Source organism: Podarcis liolepis (assembly GCF_965112155.1).
Source record: "Podarcis liolepis genome assembly, chromosome: 8".
NCBI lineage: Eukaryota > Metazoa > Chordata > Lepidosauria > Squamata > Lacertidae > Podarcis > Podarcis liolepis.
The window spans coordinates 16870538-16888064 of NC_139560.1; the positions used below are offsets into that span (position 1 = coordinate 16870538).

At 46.1% G+C, this 17527-nt stretch overlaps 1 protein-coding gene and 1 long non-coding RNA gene across 2 annotated transcripts in view; both read left to right on the forward strand.

Moving 5' to 3' along the window:
- The window catches only part of EXT1 (exostosin glycosyltransferase 1), a 270793-nt gene that overhangs the window by 222650 nt on the left and 30616 nt on the right, over nucleotides 1–17527 (forward strand). Inside the window, exons 2-3 of the mRNA XM_083516713.1 lie at nucleotides 9478–9571; nucleotides 12648–12755. Coding sequence (XP_083372839.1) covers nucleotides 9478–9571; nucleotides 12648–12755 — 202 coding nt within the window. The remainder of the gene's footprint in view (nucleotides 1–9477; nucleotides 9572–12647; nucleotides 12756–17527) is intronic.
- On the forward strand, nucleotides 9583–10373 carry LOC310713283. Its single transcript, XR_014529184.1, has 2 exons — nucleotides 9583–9900; nucleotides 10192–10373. It is a non-coding gene; the product is annotated as an uncharacterized lncRNA (long non-coding RNA).

Sequence of the window (17527 nt, forward strand, 5' to 3'; positions counted from 1 at the left end):
CAAGCAGTGAGACAGAGCTTTCCACACAGCTGGAAGGATGTACGAAACAAATGTCTGCTTCCATAGCCTGCCATATGTATGTCCTTAGAATTAGATCAAAAAGGTTATATAGTTGCTCTTTTTTCCACGAAATGGATCTCTTCACACACTAGGAACAACAACATAGCTACCCAAATAATCTTAAGCCAACCAAACAGGTGAGCCACTTGCCCTCATCTTTCAGATCCTTCTCTCAGTGACATTTTGCTTTCCCCTTATTTATTTATTTACCTACTTAATTTATTGGCCTGCCCCATAGCGGAAGAACTCTAGGAAGCCAGGGTGGTGTAGTGGTTAGAGTGTCAGACTAGGACCTAGGAGGCCAGGGTTCAAATCTCCACTCAGGAAGTTCAGTGGGTGACCTTGGGTCAGTCACATCCTCTTAACCTACCTCACCGTGTCGTTGTAGGGAATAACTGAGGAGGGGGGTGAACCATGGACTCCCGGGAGAAAAAGGTGGGATATAAATGCAATAAATAAGCTCTTCTGCTTACTTGGGGGGGGGGGGAGTAGAGATGTCAGTCATCAACCTTGCATCCAGAGATGTCCACATGGTCATCATTGGACCTGCACCAGCCGCAAAATGCACCTGGCGCCTGGCTAATTTCTAACACTGCTTCCACCTCCCATCAGCCCCAGACAGCATTGCCAGTGATCCAGGATGATGGGACCTATAGTCCAACTGTTTGGGGAGAACACCATGTTAGGTTACCCCTGACGTAAATCAGCATACAAGATGCTACTCTGCCCTTGAGTCCCCACTGCATAAGACGTGGGGACCTGAGATTCTCACACTTCACACTTTTGCCTAGATCCAGCTAAGAGAGAGCACCTTTTTCCAGCATAAAAATTACTGGTAATTGGGATATTTCAGAAATTGCACGCCAGTGTTTAGATTTTCAGCTAGGTGTAATAAGAGCCGAAGTGGGTGGGAGCATTTGAATCTTTCATGCAGCAGACAAAACATCTCTGTCCAAATGGAACCTCTTAGATGCTTGTTATCCCACAATCTGCTACCAGGCTGCCTGTTGATGCATTTTTGCTCTGTTAAGAGGCTGTGATTCAGGTTCCTACAAAGGGACCTTGGTGAAAGGTTGCCGTTTGCATAACCACTTCACACATTCAAGAAGCTTTTCACAGATGGAAGGAGGGGATGTGTGTCAGACTGATAGCTCATCCTGCGTGCTGCGTCAAGCTCCTAAAATTAAATTTCTGCTCTCGTATTATTATTATTATTATTATTATTATTATTATTATTATTATTATTATTCTCCATTGCTCTGTAAAGTCCCATGTTTAGGAGTAAGTGTTCTTAGGTCCTTTTGCCCTGGTCTGTTGGGGCAGAGGGTGGATAGCTGGTGCTCAAGTGCACATGCTAAAAGGCAGAGTGGACACCTTTACAATTTATTTCTTCCTCATATGACCTTGTCAGGGCTGTACTATGTGAGGTGGACTGAATTAGGAGCCAGGAACCAGGAGCTGTAAAGTCAAGATCAAAGAGCAGTCAGAATCGGAAAGCTAGACCTGTAGAACAAAAGCCAAAGCTTGGGCCTAGTCATGAGAACACAGGGAGTTGCCTTCTACTGACCGACACCATTGGTCCATCTATAGCTCAGTATTATCTACATTTATTGGCAGTAGCTCTCCAGGGTGTCTCTCAACCCTCCCTGGAAATATCAGGGATCTGGGACCTTCTGCAAGTAGAGTGGATGCCCTACCAAGTGAGCTGCCTCCCTTCCCCAGGGCTGGCCCACCCATGAGGCGGCAGAATCCCCAGGGATCAGCAGATCCCAATGTAGATCTTTATCCCCTCCCTTGTTCCTGATGTAGATCTTTACTCACCCCTTTTCCCCTGGCAGGAACAGGTGTCCTGTCCCGTGGTTCTCCTCAATGTCTTGACAAAACCTCAGGGAGGCCTCAGTGCTGCGAAAGGGACCCATTTATACTTCTTACTTGATTGGTTCACCAGATGACTCCTGACGGAGACAAGCCGCTACTTGCAGTTCAGTGGTTCACCACACGGGGCAGCACTTGGCGGCAGAAGCGTTACCCTTTGGGTTGGTTTGCACGATTCGGTAGGGTAGATATCTATGGCATTTGTTTTCGGTTCCCTCGTGCTGCCTCTAATCTACCTGGGCTTTGGGCTCAGCGGGCCCTTCACCTTTCTTGGGGTCCCAACCTCAACATTCCCTTGAAACGGCCCTGCACACCCACCCCCAGTCCTTCTCCCCATGTAAAATGAATTTATTCTGGTGCAAAATGCACCTTGCAAACTGATTTTGTTTTGTGCCGAGCCTGTACTCCCAGACTTTAAAGCTGTCTCCCGTTGCAATCCTAAAGCAAACTCACTAGGGAGTCGCCTCAATGAGCTCAGTGGGTCTCACTGAGTGGGTCAACGCAGCAGGGACTGCACTGCGTGCTTCTTTAATGTTTCTGGCGAGAAGTTCAAAAAAACACTTGGATATTTGCCTGATTAAAGCAGACTCGGATTTTTATTCCCCCCGTTTTATTTTATTTTGCCATAAGGCTTGCTCAATTAGTTTCTTAAGTCCATTGCTGTATAATTTGATTAAAATGTCTCTGGGTAGTCCCCGCCCTTACTTTACCTTCATATCGTGATTGTATTCCAAAAGTGGCCTCAAATTTTCCTTGATCGCCTTCCAAGTCTAATATAATGAACTAATCCATTTCTCTTAAAAGGTTACCAACTGTCTATCTCCTGTCCCTTCAGGGACAGCTCCTAAGTAGGATATTGTTAAAGATATTCAGCTCTTAATAAGATGTGAACGCACGCATGGTGCCAACTCTTTCTCTTTTTTTCCTCTTTTGGAATTCCCAAATTACTCACAATTCATAATTAACCTATAGAAACCGCTGCCAAAATGCTGTGTGAGGTCTGCAAGCACGAGCGGATCTAGATAGAGATGAGACAGTAGGTATACAGGTGGACCAAACCAGGCCCGTTTTTCCACTTGAAGGAGGTAAAGGAGAGGTGGCCAACTGCCCATCCATTAGCTATGCTCTTCTGCTTTCTTGGGGAGCGTCTGCAGCCCAGTGGCAAAGGACATGTTTGGTGTTCAAGAAGTTGCCAGGTTCAGTCTCAGACTTCTCCAGTTAGGACAGGGGACGATTCCTATACAGTGGTACCTCGGGTTACAGACGCTTCAGGTTACAGACTCCGCTAACCCAGAAAAAGTACCTTGGGTTAAGAACTTTGCTTCAGGATGAGAACAGAAATCGTGCTCCAGCGGCGCGGCGGCAGCAGGAGGCCCCATTAGCTAAAGTGGTACCTCAGATTAAGAACAGTTTCAGGTTAAGAACAGACCTCCAGAACGAATTAAGTTCTTAACCTGAGGTACCACTGTAAACATGAATTTTTCCTTGGTACAGTAGGTGTCAAGGAGCTGTCGGGCAAGCACAGGCCATCCACAGGGCAGGAAATAAATTGAGACTCGTAATGCGATTAGATGTTATTCACAGAAAGTAACGACACAACGGAGTTCCTCTGATCTAGCTGGAGACGAAACTGACCCCTGCTTTCCTCCTCCATCCTCTACCTCTGGATCCCTCCCAAGCAGACAGAGACTGTGATGAGGGGGTGGGCTCCCCCTCTGGGCCTGCCTTGCACCAATGCAGCCAAAGAAAGGGAAAGACAACTTCTCCTTTTCTCCAGAGCCCAACAAAGCATGTCACATAGGACAAGAGGAGTGAGACCTGAGAAGAGAGGAAGTTGTGTTCCCATCTCTAGTATGCCCTATACAAAGGGGGTGCCAGTTACAAGTCAGACCGAACCCTGGGATGTTTTGCGTGCAAGGCGAAAGCTCTACCAATGAGCTATGAAGCCATCCCCAGATTGGACCAATAGCAAGTGTAGATATTCCCATCATGCTCTACTTTGAGCATCTCACACGGCTATCCATGTTTGAAGGGTAGAGGTAGGTGGTTAGACTTTCGGTGACACAGCATTAAAAACCTCAGGATCTGCATCTCAGTAGCAGACGAGTTTATAGAGGAGGAAAGATGTTCCAGCAGAGAAAATTTGCCACATTCACATTTCTCAGTCTGCTTTTTTTTAAAGAGTTTGAATTGCTTTCTTTCTTATGTCGTCTCTAAAACTGACATTTTGCAGAGCTTGTAGCTATCCAGAACATTAACTGGATTTTCACATTTTTAGCACATTAATGATGGGAAATATAGGACTGGCATATATTAGCCCTAAAGGGGGAAGCTATTCTAGTACACGTTAAACTTTCCCATCGTGCGACAAACACTGAGAGGGAGAAAAAGGGCTGGTGTTTAGAAATGGGGAGATAGCAACTTCAGTTTTTTAACTGTCTCTTCTTAATGTGGCTTTCCTCCCATGAATGGTGCCAAGCAAGCTGTTGAATTGTAAGGTCAATCTGCTGTCCATGCGGAGAAAAAAGAAATCGGTGTTGTTAATTATCCTGCTGATATAAGCAGGGTGGGATGTATGCTGTGATTCCTCAGGAACGCAGAATATGGTACGAAATCTGGGTCCGGTTTCCTGAATAGCTCTGCTTTCTTTCTTCTCTTTTCCGTTTTTATGGCAAGTTTCTAGTCCCTATGGATGTGGAGATATGCTTGAGGAACTTCTGAAACCAGATGGGTGGCTGCCTAACCAACTAACTACAGTGGTGCCCCGCAAGACGAATGCCTCGCAAGACGGAAAACTCGCTAGACGAAAGAGTTTTCCGTTTTGGAGGTGCTTCGCAAAATGAATTTCCTATGGGCTTGCTTCGCAAGACGACAATGTCTTGCAAGTTCCTGCTGGGTTTTTTTTTCTCTCCCCCCCCCCCTTTCTAAGCCGCTAAGCCGCTTATCAGCTGATCCGATCAGCAGATAAGCCGCTAAAAGCTGCTAATAGCGCTAATCCGCTAATCCGTCAATGGGCTTGCTTCGCAAGACGAAAAAACCGCTAGACGAAGAGAATCACAGAACGGATTCTTTTCGTCTTGCTAGGCACCACTGTAACTAAGATCTCCAGTGGTTGGAGGCTGAGCATCTGGGGTCTCTTGTGGCTCATTCCATGACTAAGCAAACAATTGCTGAAAATGCATAAAGGTTGCCAGGGTGTTTGCAAAATAAAAAGCAATTTGTCATTCTCCCGGTTTGCATAACCTGTGCAGATTGTGGGATTTGGCTTTTCCGTTGTGCTGATTTTGGAATGCCTAGGTAGGTAGATTTAATTTTATTCCAGTGCAGAGTACGTGCTGCCCTGTTTTATAAGCCTGGTGACACAGAATGATGTCGTGCCTGCAAACGAGAGCTCACAGGCACTTCTGTTCGTCCCTTTCCAGTGTTTTACTGGCAGCTTTTTTTACTAGCCCTTGCTCCTCTGCTTCCAAGTGCAGCCAGATGTGTAGGCATGAGAAGATGGTGATGATACTCACCACATCTGGAAAAGCCTCGCCTGCTGGTTTCTGCAAATTTCAGTGCTGTTAAAAGGAACAGATGCAGCAGCTGGGGTAGCTCAGTCAGCAGAGCATAAGACATTTAATCTCAGGGTCGTATGTTTGAGCCCCACCTTGGGCAAAAAAAATCCGGGGGAGGGGGTGGAATATGACCTTTGTTGTCCCTTCCAACTCTACAATGCTATGATTCTAAGATATAGACATTTGGGGGGTCAGTTGGCACTTGTTCATAGTAGACTTCCTAGAATTCTCTCCATACACACTGTATATGGATTTGGTTGGCTGGTTGGAATTGGATCAGCGTAACTGTGCTATAGTTTGTCACAATGTTTTGTTTAAATCTAAGGGAGAAGGATAGAGAGGGACACAGGTGGTGCTGTGGGTTAAACCACAGAGCCTAGGACTTGCCGATCAGAAGGTCGGTGGTTTGAATCCCCGCGACGGGGTGAGCTCCCGTTGCTCGGTCCCTGCTCCTGCCAACCTAGCAGTTCGAAAGCACGTCAAAGTGCAAGTAGATAAATAGGTACCTCTCCGGCGGGAAGGTAAACGGCGTTTCCGTGCGCTGCTCTGTTTTGCCAGATGCGGCTTAGTCATGCTGGCCACATGACCCGGAAGCTGTACGCCGGCTCCTTCAGCCAATAAAGCGAGATGAGCGCCGCAACCCCAGAATCGGTCACGACTGGACCTAATGGTCAGGGGTTCCTTTACCTTTACCTTAAGGGAGAAGGTTCAAGAAAAAGTTGATTTTTTAAAAGGTGATATAAAAAGGGAGACGGGATGAGATTAGGTGCACACATACCAGGTTTTTACTCTTTTTAAATACAGCCTATCAGTTGCATCTTCTGTAGTTTGGAATAACACGACAGAAGGGGTCCCCCCCCCCCCAAGTTGGGTCATGGTGGAGAGAATCTTAATCCATTCCAAATGGCTTTCCCCCATACAACCACACTTATTCCCATGCAAGTTATACACACTACTTTCAGCAAATGGGACTCTCCTAATGATGGGGCCTGTAAGTGAAAATTAGTTTACTGCAGTCTTCACAGCCTCTTGAGACTAAATATAAAAGCAGAAATGCATATGTCCATGTACAGTATAGATGTATCACACACACTCACACTCACACATACACACACACGCACAGAGAGAGAGAGAGAGAGAGAGAGAGAGAGAGAGAATACCTTTAAAACATTCAGTGTCTGCAGGCTATGATTAAATGAGATTATTAACATTGTGAAGTTTTTGTGCAGGATTTTACTGTCAAAGTAAAAAATTTACTATTTTACTATACTATTTGCAGAGTACAGAAATCTCTGTAGAAAAGGAAGGTGCATGTGTGTGTGTTTAAGGGATGTGAGGTGGGGCGGGGGGGGGGGCAAGGAGAGATTCAATCTTGATCCTTTTTTGTCTCTGGAACCAGCAGGCTGGCAAGTTGAGAGCCATTTGCAGGTTTGCCAAAAGCACAATTAGCTAATAACTGGCTTGAAACTGTTAGGGATTTGATGTGTGTTTTTGGTAAATGGTTCTGAAATGATTGATGGAATTGGAAAGAAAGCAGTAGGGTCTAGCTAAACGCTTTAATTTTGAGAAACGGGGGTCACCGGTCCTCTGTGTTTAATTGCCAAAATTTCTTCTCCAAACCAGTCTTGCATCACAACACACACACACACACACACACACACACACACACACACACACACTGCTCTTACTCCCTCCCTAGCCCAGCTAATTTGTCCCCTCCTGGCCCACAGTTACACAATCTGACTCTTTCTAGCCATTTTTCATCCTTTACTGGGTTGATTAAGGTGAGATTGTCTTGGTGCCTAGTTGTTCTTGGTTGGCTGTATTGGTTGTCAAGCCTCTTTCTCCAGTGACAATAAATTGATGCCTTCGTGGGGCAACTTTTGCATCAATATTTCCAGAATGGAAAGCATGAGTGACTTAATGGGGTGCATTAAATCAATTCATTAATCACATATTCCAAACGTAGATTTATTAAAAAATGATAACAATCCGACATTAATCGGAGCCAGTCCTTCCTCACCCCAAGATCATTCTAGCGACAAAAATTGCAATAGCATCTGTTGAGCTCAGAAATGCATCTCAAGACTGTTTTCCAAACAACAAATGGTTTTTGTTCTGCTGCTTAGTCAAAAGAGATGCTGTATGTTTTTTTGTGTGTGTGATATGAAGACATAATATTAATCCCAGCTTCTCCCAAGGGTAGTTTACAACGCGAAACCAAAAATCCCAAGACGAGAAAAATAGACATTGTTTGCAGTGTTTGTCGTGTTTACAAAGAACAGCAAAGCAGGACAAATTCCAAGCCCAGGTTCCCTTTTAGTGAGATGGGTCGTCTATTTCCGACACATGTCGCTTTTCCATGTGTTTGGCCCATCCTCTTTCCACAGTAATCCATGATGTTTTAAAGTGAATTCCAAAGAATTCCGTTCAAATTGATGTACTAACCCAGGAGGTAAAAATGAGGGCCGTTCACTTAAAAATGCGGACCAAACCAAATTCTTCTCCATCTCTTTTTTCTCTCATGCTTTCTCTCAGGTTTTTTCTCCCTGCATTTAGTCTCTCTGCCTTCTTGAACCTCCGTTAAAAGTCGCCCCTATTCTCTGCTTCTCTTACCAGTGACGGCATTGCACTGCAAACCCCACACCCTTCAACATTCCTCAGGTGAAAATAGGGATGTTTCCCACTCCCCCACCACAACCGACCCTCCTTGACCCCCCCATTTTTTGTCTGCCCGTCCTCCATTGCTTTTAAACAGAAATAATCTGTAGGACGGCCAGGGCCAGATTTAGGTTTGATGAGGCCCTAAGCTACTAAAGGTAATTGGGCCCTTTCTATGTCCAGCTGTCCTTTGTCAACAACAAATTGTCTGTGCTGTTTTTGTGTTGAATATATGCTATATGGTAATTTATGGACCTAATAGGTATCTGAAGCCGTTTACACATGCAGAATGTAGGCACCCTATATATTGTTGTTGTTTAGTCGTTTAGTCGTGTCCGACTCTTCGTGACCACATGGACCAGAGCACGCCAGGCACTTCTGTCTTCCACCGCCTCCCGCAGTTAGGTCAAACTCATGCTGGTAGCTTCGAGAACACTATCCAACCATCTCATCCTCTGTTGTCCCCTTCTCCTTGTGCCCTCAATCTTTCCCAACACCAGGGTCTCTTCCAGGGAGTCTTCTCTTCTCATGAGGTAGCCAAAGTATTGGAGCCTCAGCTTCAGGATCTGTCCTTCCAGTGAGCACTCAGGGCTGATTTCCTTCAGAATGGATAGGTTTGATCTTCTTGCAGTCCATCGGACTCTCAAGAGTCTCCTCCAGCACCAGAATTCAAAAGCATCAATTCTTCGGCGATCAGCCTTCTTTACAGTCCAGCTCTCACTTCCATACATCACTACTGGGAAAACCATGGCTTTAACTATACGGACCTTTGTTGGCAAGGTGATGTCTCTGCTTTTTAAGGTGCTGTCTAGGTTTGTCATTGCCTATATATAGAAATGAGCAAACCAGTGATATTTTAGGGAGCAGGCTAGCAAGCGGGGCCCCATTACTTACATCGTAGGAACCTACACAACACAAAACACTGTTTCTGTATGTAGGTTTTATTTTATTTGTTTTTATCTTATATTTTGGCAATGTATACCAGGTGTTTTTCTTTTCTTTAAGTTTTTTGGGGGGCCCCAAGAGAGTGGGGCCCCTAAGCTATAGCTTGTTTAGCTTATATGTAAATCCAGCACTGAGGACGGGGACTCAATTCAGCTCACTGAGTTGCTGTCATATTGCCATCTACATTTGTTTTCCTTTCTCTCTTTTCCTTTTGTTCCTGTTGTTTCTCCCCTAATGCGATGCCAGCTTTGCAGATGTGAGCTGGTCCGGCGATGAGTCTAACCAGATGTGCAGCACCAGATGTTTACATTTGCATGCACAGTTACTCCCGGGCTCATTGTTAATTTATTATTCCCCCCCCCCCTCTGTCTCCTGTTAGGTATGATTATCGTGAAATGCTGCACAATGCCACTTTCTGTCTCGTCCCTCGTGGCCGGAGGCTGGGATCCTTCAGGTTCCTGGAGGCCCTGCAGGTAAGATCAACCGTTTGACTGGAGACTTAAAGCCGTTTAGCACTCATGTCAGCTGGAATTCTGTGCTGTGTGATAGCAAGGCAAAAGGAAGGCGGATTGGAGATTTCATTTCCCTAATAGTCCATAATCCGGCGTTCCTACTTCAGGAGCAGTTGGCAGCTATTTTGCCTGCACCAAAGCTGGGTTGACTTAGCCTATGGTTACCAGATTTTTTTCAATGAATCAGGGGACACTTTTTTATTTTAAAGCTGAGTAGCAACAGGGAGTCAGTAGTGGGGATGGTGAGGCAAAAAACCCTGGGCCCAAGCACACATACATATTGTACAGTGGTACCTTGCAAGACGAATGCCTCGCAAGACGAATGCCTTGCAAGACGAAAAAGTTTTCCGTTTTTTGAGTCGTTCCGCAAGACGAATTTCCCTATGGGCTTGCTTCGCAAGACGAAACGTCTTGCGAGTTCTTGTGAGTTTGTTTCCTTTTTCTTAAAGCCGCTAAGCCGTTAATAGCCGCTAAGCCGCTAATAGCTGCTAAGCCGCTAAGCTGCTAATAGCCGTGCTTCGCAAGACAAAGAGACTCGCGGAACGGATTAATTTCGTCTTGCAAGGCACCACTGTATAAAGGTGCAAAGCCCCTCTTTCGCACCCTGTGAAACATAAATGCGCAGTTTTTTAAAAAACTGGGCAATGGCGTGCCACCGGCTCATGACTCCCAAGCCTTCCCTGATCTCCTGCCCCCTTCCCCCTTTGTTTTGACAGCTCGGGGGGAGGCTTGGGAGTAGCAAGCGAGCAGCCATTGCCCAGTTTTTTTTAAAAAAAACACTGCACATTTATGTTTTGCAGGGTGCAAAAGAAGGGCTTTGCACCTTGCCTGGCAGAGAAACTGCACGCCTTGTGCCCCTCCTGGGCAACAGCCATCCGCCCATGACTCCTGAGCCTCCCTCGATCTTTCAAAACAAAGGGGGAAGGGGGCAAGAGATCTGTACCACTAGACGTCCCCGGTTCACGTTTGGCAGTGGCAGCAGCAGCGAGTAGCGAGCAACTCCTGAAGCCAGCAGGAGCTAACTGTGCTACCAGGCTGCCGCTGCCACGTTTCCCGGGGACGGAGTTGCAAATCTGGGGACATTCCAGGGATGGAATTTGTCCGGAGACAGATTTGTAAATCTGGGGACTGTCCCCGGGAACCAGGGACGTCTGGTAACCCTAACTTAGCCTAAGAGGGTTTGTTGAAATTGGGGAGTTGGGTGGTGGGGGAGAGAATCTATATTCCTGGAGAAACACTGACTTCATCCAACCAGGAAGTTAGGAGGAAATAAATAATACAGCTCATTGTTTTAATTCAGCCGAGACAAAATTGCCTATAAATTCTGCCCGGGTTTTCACATTGCATACTAAGTAAGTTTTAAGTGACGGCATCAATTAGGTTGGATTTTGAACAGGCAGGCGACAGGGAAGCGATCTGCAGGGGAGAGCACGCCCAGGGTTAAAATGGCATGAAAATAACTGTTAAAAAATAAAGGGCATCTCTGCAGCAAAAGGCTGGGGTCGGGAGGGTTCTGCTTTGCCGCGGTGACGTCTGTCCTTGACCCCGCATTGATCCACCAGGATTTCAAAACAGCAGGCACTGGAAACGGTAGGGTCAGTTGTGAATGGCACAGTTGTGAATGGAAAGGAAATGAGCCTGTTACCATGGCACACAAGTGGAGGAGCAGGAGGCCATGCCGTAAAAGGAAAGATGCCGCATTTACAAATTTGGATCCCACAAAACAAAACGCCTGAACCATCAAAGGCCAAGATAGAGAGTATGACCAAAGCTGTAAAATGAAGTTGCTGGAAGCAGCCCTGTGGAGAAGGGCTTCAGGAAAGGTCTGTTCCCAGCTGGAATTCCCCCACACTCTGTGGGTGCTGGAGCTACAGAGAGATATAAATAGAATACAATGGAATCCATATATTAAAATCTAAAATGCTAATCACTGATATAACCAAGCTAGGAATTAATAGCCAGCTTGGGTGAACAGGTGAGTTTTAAGGAGGCACCAAAAGCTCATCAGAGTTTAGGCCCACTTTCTTTAGAGGATATGGAATTCCATAGGCTGGGTGCCACCACAGAGAAGGCCCTCTCCACTGGGTTGCCATGGAATGTGCTTCAACTGGGGTCGGTAAAATCAGGAGAGCCTTTTCTGAGGACCTCGACATGCAGGAAGGTCTTTTGTGGGTGCAGGCCTTCCTCCAGATATCCAGACCTGAAGTCGTTAGGGCATTGTATATCAACAAAAGCACCTTCATCCCTCGTAACCTCTCTCAGTGGGTGGATGGGTGGGTGTATACACACACAAAGAACCTACCTGCATGATGCTGACATAACCCCCTACGCTAACACTGTGTGACAGAATGAAAGAACAACACCCCCATCTCTCTCCCCCCCTCTCTTTCCCCCCAGCTGCAAGATGTCTATGACAAAAGGGTCTCTCACTATGTGTAAATGAACCGTGAAAAAGACTCTGTGAATTGAAAGTGGAGGTGCCATGTACTTTTCCATGTTTTGAAAATCTTTAATATAAAAATCCTATTATTATTTTTTAAAATTAGCACCTTCGTTTTGGCTCAGGAGCAAATCAGTAGCCATGGCAATCCCTCCAGAACCGGTGCAATATGATTGCGATAGGGTGGCCCATGCAGCGATGTAGCTGCCGTGTTCTGCATTTGCTGGACCTTCTGACCCAATAGCAAGGCCACACAGGGGTGTACCAATGGGCCTGTACCAATCTGTGTGTACCCATGCAAGTAGCCAGGCATTAGAGAGAATAAACAAGGGCCACTCCGTTGATAGGCTTCCCACTCTCTCTCTCTGTGGTCTGAGTATATGAGCCTTCCAATAGTGGACCTGCCAGACCCAAGGTTCAGTGATCCTCAAAATGTGGCATCGCAATGGTCCCACAATACTTTCCAACACAATTCTCTATTAAAGTCCCATTTCTTCAGAATAGGCTGCAATTTCATTGCCACGGGGCCTTGGAAGGGGCAGCGTGCCTTTGCTGCAATTGTTTCCATTTTCCTGATTTTAATGATTGCCTACGCAGGCTGCCTGTGTTCCTGTGATGCTCAGCAATGGATGGGAGCTGCCATTCTCCGAAGTGATTGATTGGAATCAAGCTGCCGTCATAGGGGATGAGAGATTGTTATTACAGGTAAGGCGGGGGGAGGGGAGGGAGAAACCGCGGCCTTCGTCAGAGTGGTTGACAGTGGCAGCCATTTCCCACACTTCCAGGAAAGATGTATCCGAAAGGTCACAGCTATAAAAGAGATTTTTATCAGGAGGGATTTGTCTGTGTCATTGTGAATATTAACTCATTTAATAAGGCATCATTCACTTTCTGACATGAAGGTCACTCAGGCCTCCAAATGTCTTGGTTAAAAATGTACGAGCCGCTCATTTCTTTTTTTTAGAGAAATGCACACCAGCTTCTGAGTTGCAAAGTGCTTGGTGGAAGGGAAAAGTTTCTTTCAACTTCCAAGATATTCATGGTTCTGAACGGTCTCAATGGCTGGTATCTGACTTACCCTCACAAGAGACCAGTTGAAGTTGACAGATTTAAAGAGGTGTTTTGAGGTGTAGACGTGTACTTTTCATTCAAAGTACGCATTTATATGTGTGTTTTGATGGTTTAAACATTCGAAGGGTAGATTCTGGTGGGTAGCTAAGTTCCAATCCACATATTAGTCCAAGAGCTGCAGATCAGTATGGAAATTTTCAAAGTTCATATTCCTCAAAACAAGACACCGGACCCTTCCTAGTCTCCTATTCCCCTTTCTCTAGGGGGACAGGAAGTTGGATGCAATAATATTCCACACTGCAAGACATTATTTGGGGGCAGCTCAGAATGGTTTCACAATGGGATATGATGTAGAAACATGCGGAAAGGATAGACATGTCCATTGGATCTTTTTCGCCTCTTCCATGGGCCAGTTATTGCAAACCAGGAGTTTCTTGGGACGAGAAAGTGAGACCAGCCAAGCTACACAGTCATGCCAGGCCCACACAAAGATACCACTTTGTATATAAAAAATTTATTTGCTTTTCTGTTACATATTTCACATTTATACAATAACCATCCAAACACTCCCAATAGTCTCGATTTCCCTCCCCCTCCCTCCATGGTGTCTTCAGTTACCCATCTGCTCTGCATATGCTAACTATTCCATACCTTCCCTTCCCTTCTCATCTTCTTTTCACCTCACCTCTACTCTAATCCTGCTAACGTATTTACCTGCCGACACTGACTTCTAATATACCGTAATCTACAAATATTTTCCAATCTTCCATGTACGTTCTATCATCTGGATCAGACCTGCTAACGCTGCATATTCCAACATCTTAAGATACCATTCCTCCTTCTCCAGTAATTTGAAATACACCATTCAGTAATGCATGAGGACATAAGGTGAGCCCTGGGGCTCAAGGCTGTTTTGTTTCCACATACTTGTGGACGTACTGAAAGCAGTGGACCTGCTCCCATTTTGTTGTTCAGTCGTTTAGTCGCGTCTGTCTCTTCGTGACCCCATGGACCAAAGCATGCCAGGCACTCGTGCCTTCTACTGCCTCCCGCAGTTTGGTCAAACTCATGCTGGTAGCTTCGAGAACACTGTCCAACCATCTCATCCTCTGTCATCCCCTTCTCCTTGTGCCCTCCATCTTTCCCAACATCAGGGTCTTTACCAGGGAGTCTTCTCTTCTCTTCTCATGAGGTGTCCAAAGTATTGGAGCCTCAGCTTCAGGATCTGTCCTTCCAGTGAGCACTCAGGGCTGATTTCCTTCAGAATGGATAGGTTTGATCTTCTTGCAGTTCATGGGACTCTCAAGAGTCTCCTCCAGCACCATAATTCAAAAGCATCAATTCTCCGGCGATCAGCCTTCTTTATGGTCCGGCTCTCACTTCCATACATCACTACTGGGAAAACCATAGCTTTAATTATATTAACTAGTATTCAGGGGCATATTGCCTCCAGCTCTTGAGGCAGTGCTTGGCCATCCTACCGATCGCCATTAATAGCACGAGGCTCCATGAATTTATCTAACCTCCCATGAAAGCCATCTAAGTTGGTGACCACTGCTGTTTTGCAAGTAGCAGGTTCCACTGTTGAATTATGCCCTGTGTGGAGCAACCCTTTGTTTGGTCTGTCCCGAATCTCCTACCATTCATCTTAATTGGATGACCCAGTATTGTCAGGGACTGGACCGAAGAGGAGGGGGAGAAGGAGGGTTGGAGATCGCCCCCTCCTTGTCCTCTGCTTCCCTTGGAGGAGGACAGGGAATGGTGGAGATTGCCCCCCCCCTTCTCCACCAGTAGCTTCCAGAAAAAAGGGAGACAGGATTGAATTACAGCAGAACTCAGAACAGCTTAGTTATGAGGTGTTAGGAGAAGGAGGGGGAGAACAGCCAGCTTGGAAAGCGTAGAAGAGCCAAACTCCCCGAGATCTCATCGCCCAATTAGAGTTCAAGAGCAATGGGCTCAAGGACATTTGACTACTCCCCCCCCCCCTGAAGAGCCAAGGGCTGTTGCTGGGGAGAGAAGGGCAGGAGCTCAGAGTGAGCAATGCCACTATGGAGTAAAGGACAGGATTCTTTGTCTTGCACCACGATGACTGAATAAAACCATAAATACTTTCTTGTTTCTTCCTTGCTCTCTGATGCTACCGGGGGGGGGGGGAGAGAATCCCCCGGGCCTGACAGCAAGAGAGGAAGGGAAAATTCACCCTCTTCATTTTCTCCCTGACGGTCCTGATTTTATGCACCTCTGTCTGCTCTTCCAACGTCAGGGAAACAGAGGCGAATCCCTGCATCAAAGACTTGTAAAGCTAGGATCATCAAGTCTGCAATGCAGGAATACAGTGGTACCTCAGGTTACATACGCTTCAGGTTACAGACTCTGCTAACCCAGAAATAGTGCTTCAGGTTAAGAACTTTGCTTCAGGATGAAAACAGAAATCATGCTCCGGCGGTGCGGCAGCAGCGGGAGGCCCCATTAGCTAAAGTGGTGCTTCAGGTTAAGAACAGTTTCAGGTTAAGAACGGACCTCCGGAACGAATTAAGTACTTAACCTGAGGTACCACTGTATACAGCTATCCCATATGGGGATCAAACCTGCGACCTTAGTGTTATCAGCACCACGCTTGAACCAGCTGAGCTATCCAGCGGTCCAGCGCAGCTGTTTGCTTGATTATGGCCCCTGCCATGCAACCGAAATATCTAAATCATGCACATTTTTGAAAATCTGCATGACCCAGCTGCAGGATCTGGGCTTGCTGGTTGCAGAAGGCAAAGGGAAGGAAGGATTCCAGGTCTCCCTCTCTTCTCCCCCCCCCCCCACTTGCCTCCCCATATGGGGACATTAATGTTCCAAATCTTTGTCCTGTTCTTGTAATGCAGAAGTGATTCTCTTCACAGCTGCTTCCTTACCAAGGCAAGCTACTACGCCATTATTAACAGTGGTTTTTAAAGACCTGGCGCTGAGCCAGAATGTCTGCTCTGGGAAATGTTTTTGTTGTGTTACAGTTTCCCATTTCTCATTTTTAGACTAGCTCGGATGTTTTTATTTACATATTCTCTTCATCCTTGCAGCAGCTCCCACTCCAGGGAAGCTTGAACCAGTTAGACGCTCTCTCTCTCTCTCCCCCCCATCCTACCCTCCTTTTTTAATGCAAAAGTCATTCCCCCTCCCCACCTTCTCTTCCCCATTATTACACAAATGACCCGCTATTAAAACGTCATCCCTTTCTAATAATTCTAGTGTATTTGTGGCAGATCAGCACAGATCCATCATTTCCCACACCCAACTTCTAGGCCAAGAAGATTAATAGCAAATAGCCAAGCACGGTTAAAAATGGGAGCTCTGGTTTCGGCTCCCATCTGTTAGAAGTGAATCAACTCACACAAAAATATATAGTTTAGAAAATAAGCTTTTCCCCTGCTTTGCAAATATGAATGGCTCGCTCTGTCTAATGGATTTGATGCTTCTTCGTTGCACACACAGGTATATATCAAAAGATTCGGCTGAAAGCGCTTGGGCAAAAATAACTTAATGCGATCAATGCAAATTTATACTGCAAAAATAGCTGCCTAACAAGTAAAAATGCATATGCTTAAAAATTGCAAAAAACCTGTCTCCAAATGCACGTGGCCATTAAACATTCTACCTGTACATATTGCCCAGATATTTTTGCCCTATAACGTTTTAGCCATGAGCAAGGCTGCAAGAACAATTCAAAATACCAGTTTAGTAAAAAAACATAAAGTGAAAGTAGGCTGCAATTATAAATGTGCTTACTCGTGAGTAACTCTCATTGGATACATGGGACTCGCTTCTGATTGCACAGTTAGGTTTGGGTATTAGAGTATCTGTTGCGATCTGCCTTAGGAAGAGGTTATTTGGAAAGGCAACTGAGCAGTTTTTAAATAATACTCTAGCATCATAGGAAAAATGCACCTTCTGCATAATAACCAGGGTCTCAGCAGTCCTGGTCTGGCTCTGAACAGTTGATACCGTATTTTTTGCACCATAACACTCACTTTTTTCCTCCTAGAAAGTAAGGGGAAATGTCTGTGCGTGTTATGGAGGGAATGCCTATGGGTGGCGGTGGGGGGGGGAATCAGCTGCAGTCTTGAGCAGAGGATCCATGGTTCCGCTTCCTTCCCTCCTCCTTGGCTCGCTTTGAAACAGCAAAGCGGGAGAAGAGCCGCTGAGTGGGGAGGAGAGAGGGACAGAGAGCCTGCTTCTTTAAAGGAGCAAAGCGGGAGAGGAGAAGAGTGTAAGCGGCTCCTGTCCGGTTGGCTCCTTTAAAGCAAGCAGGCTCTCTGTCCCTCTCCCCTCCCCACTCAGCTCGCTACATAGCAGCAAAGTTTTTCAGCTCGCTAAGCCGGAGATGAGCGGGGAGGAGGGAGAAAAGCAGAGCCTGCTTGCTT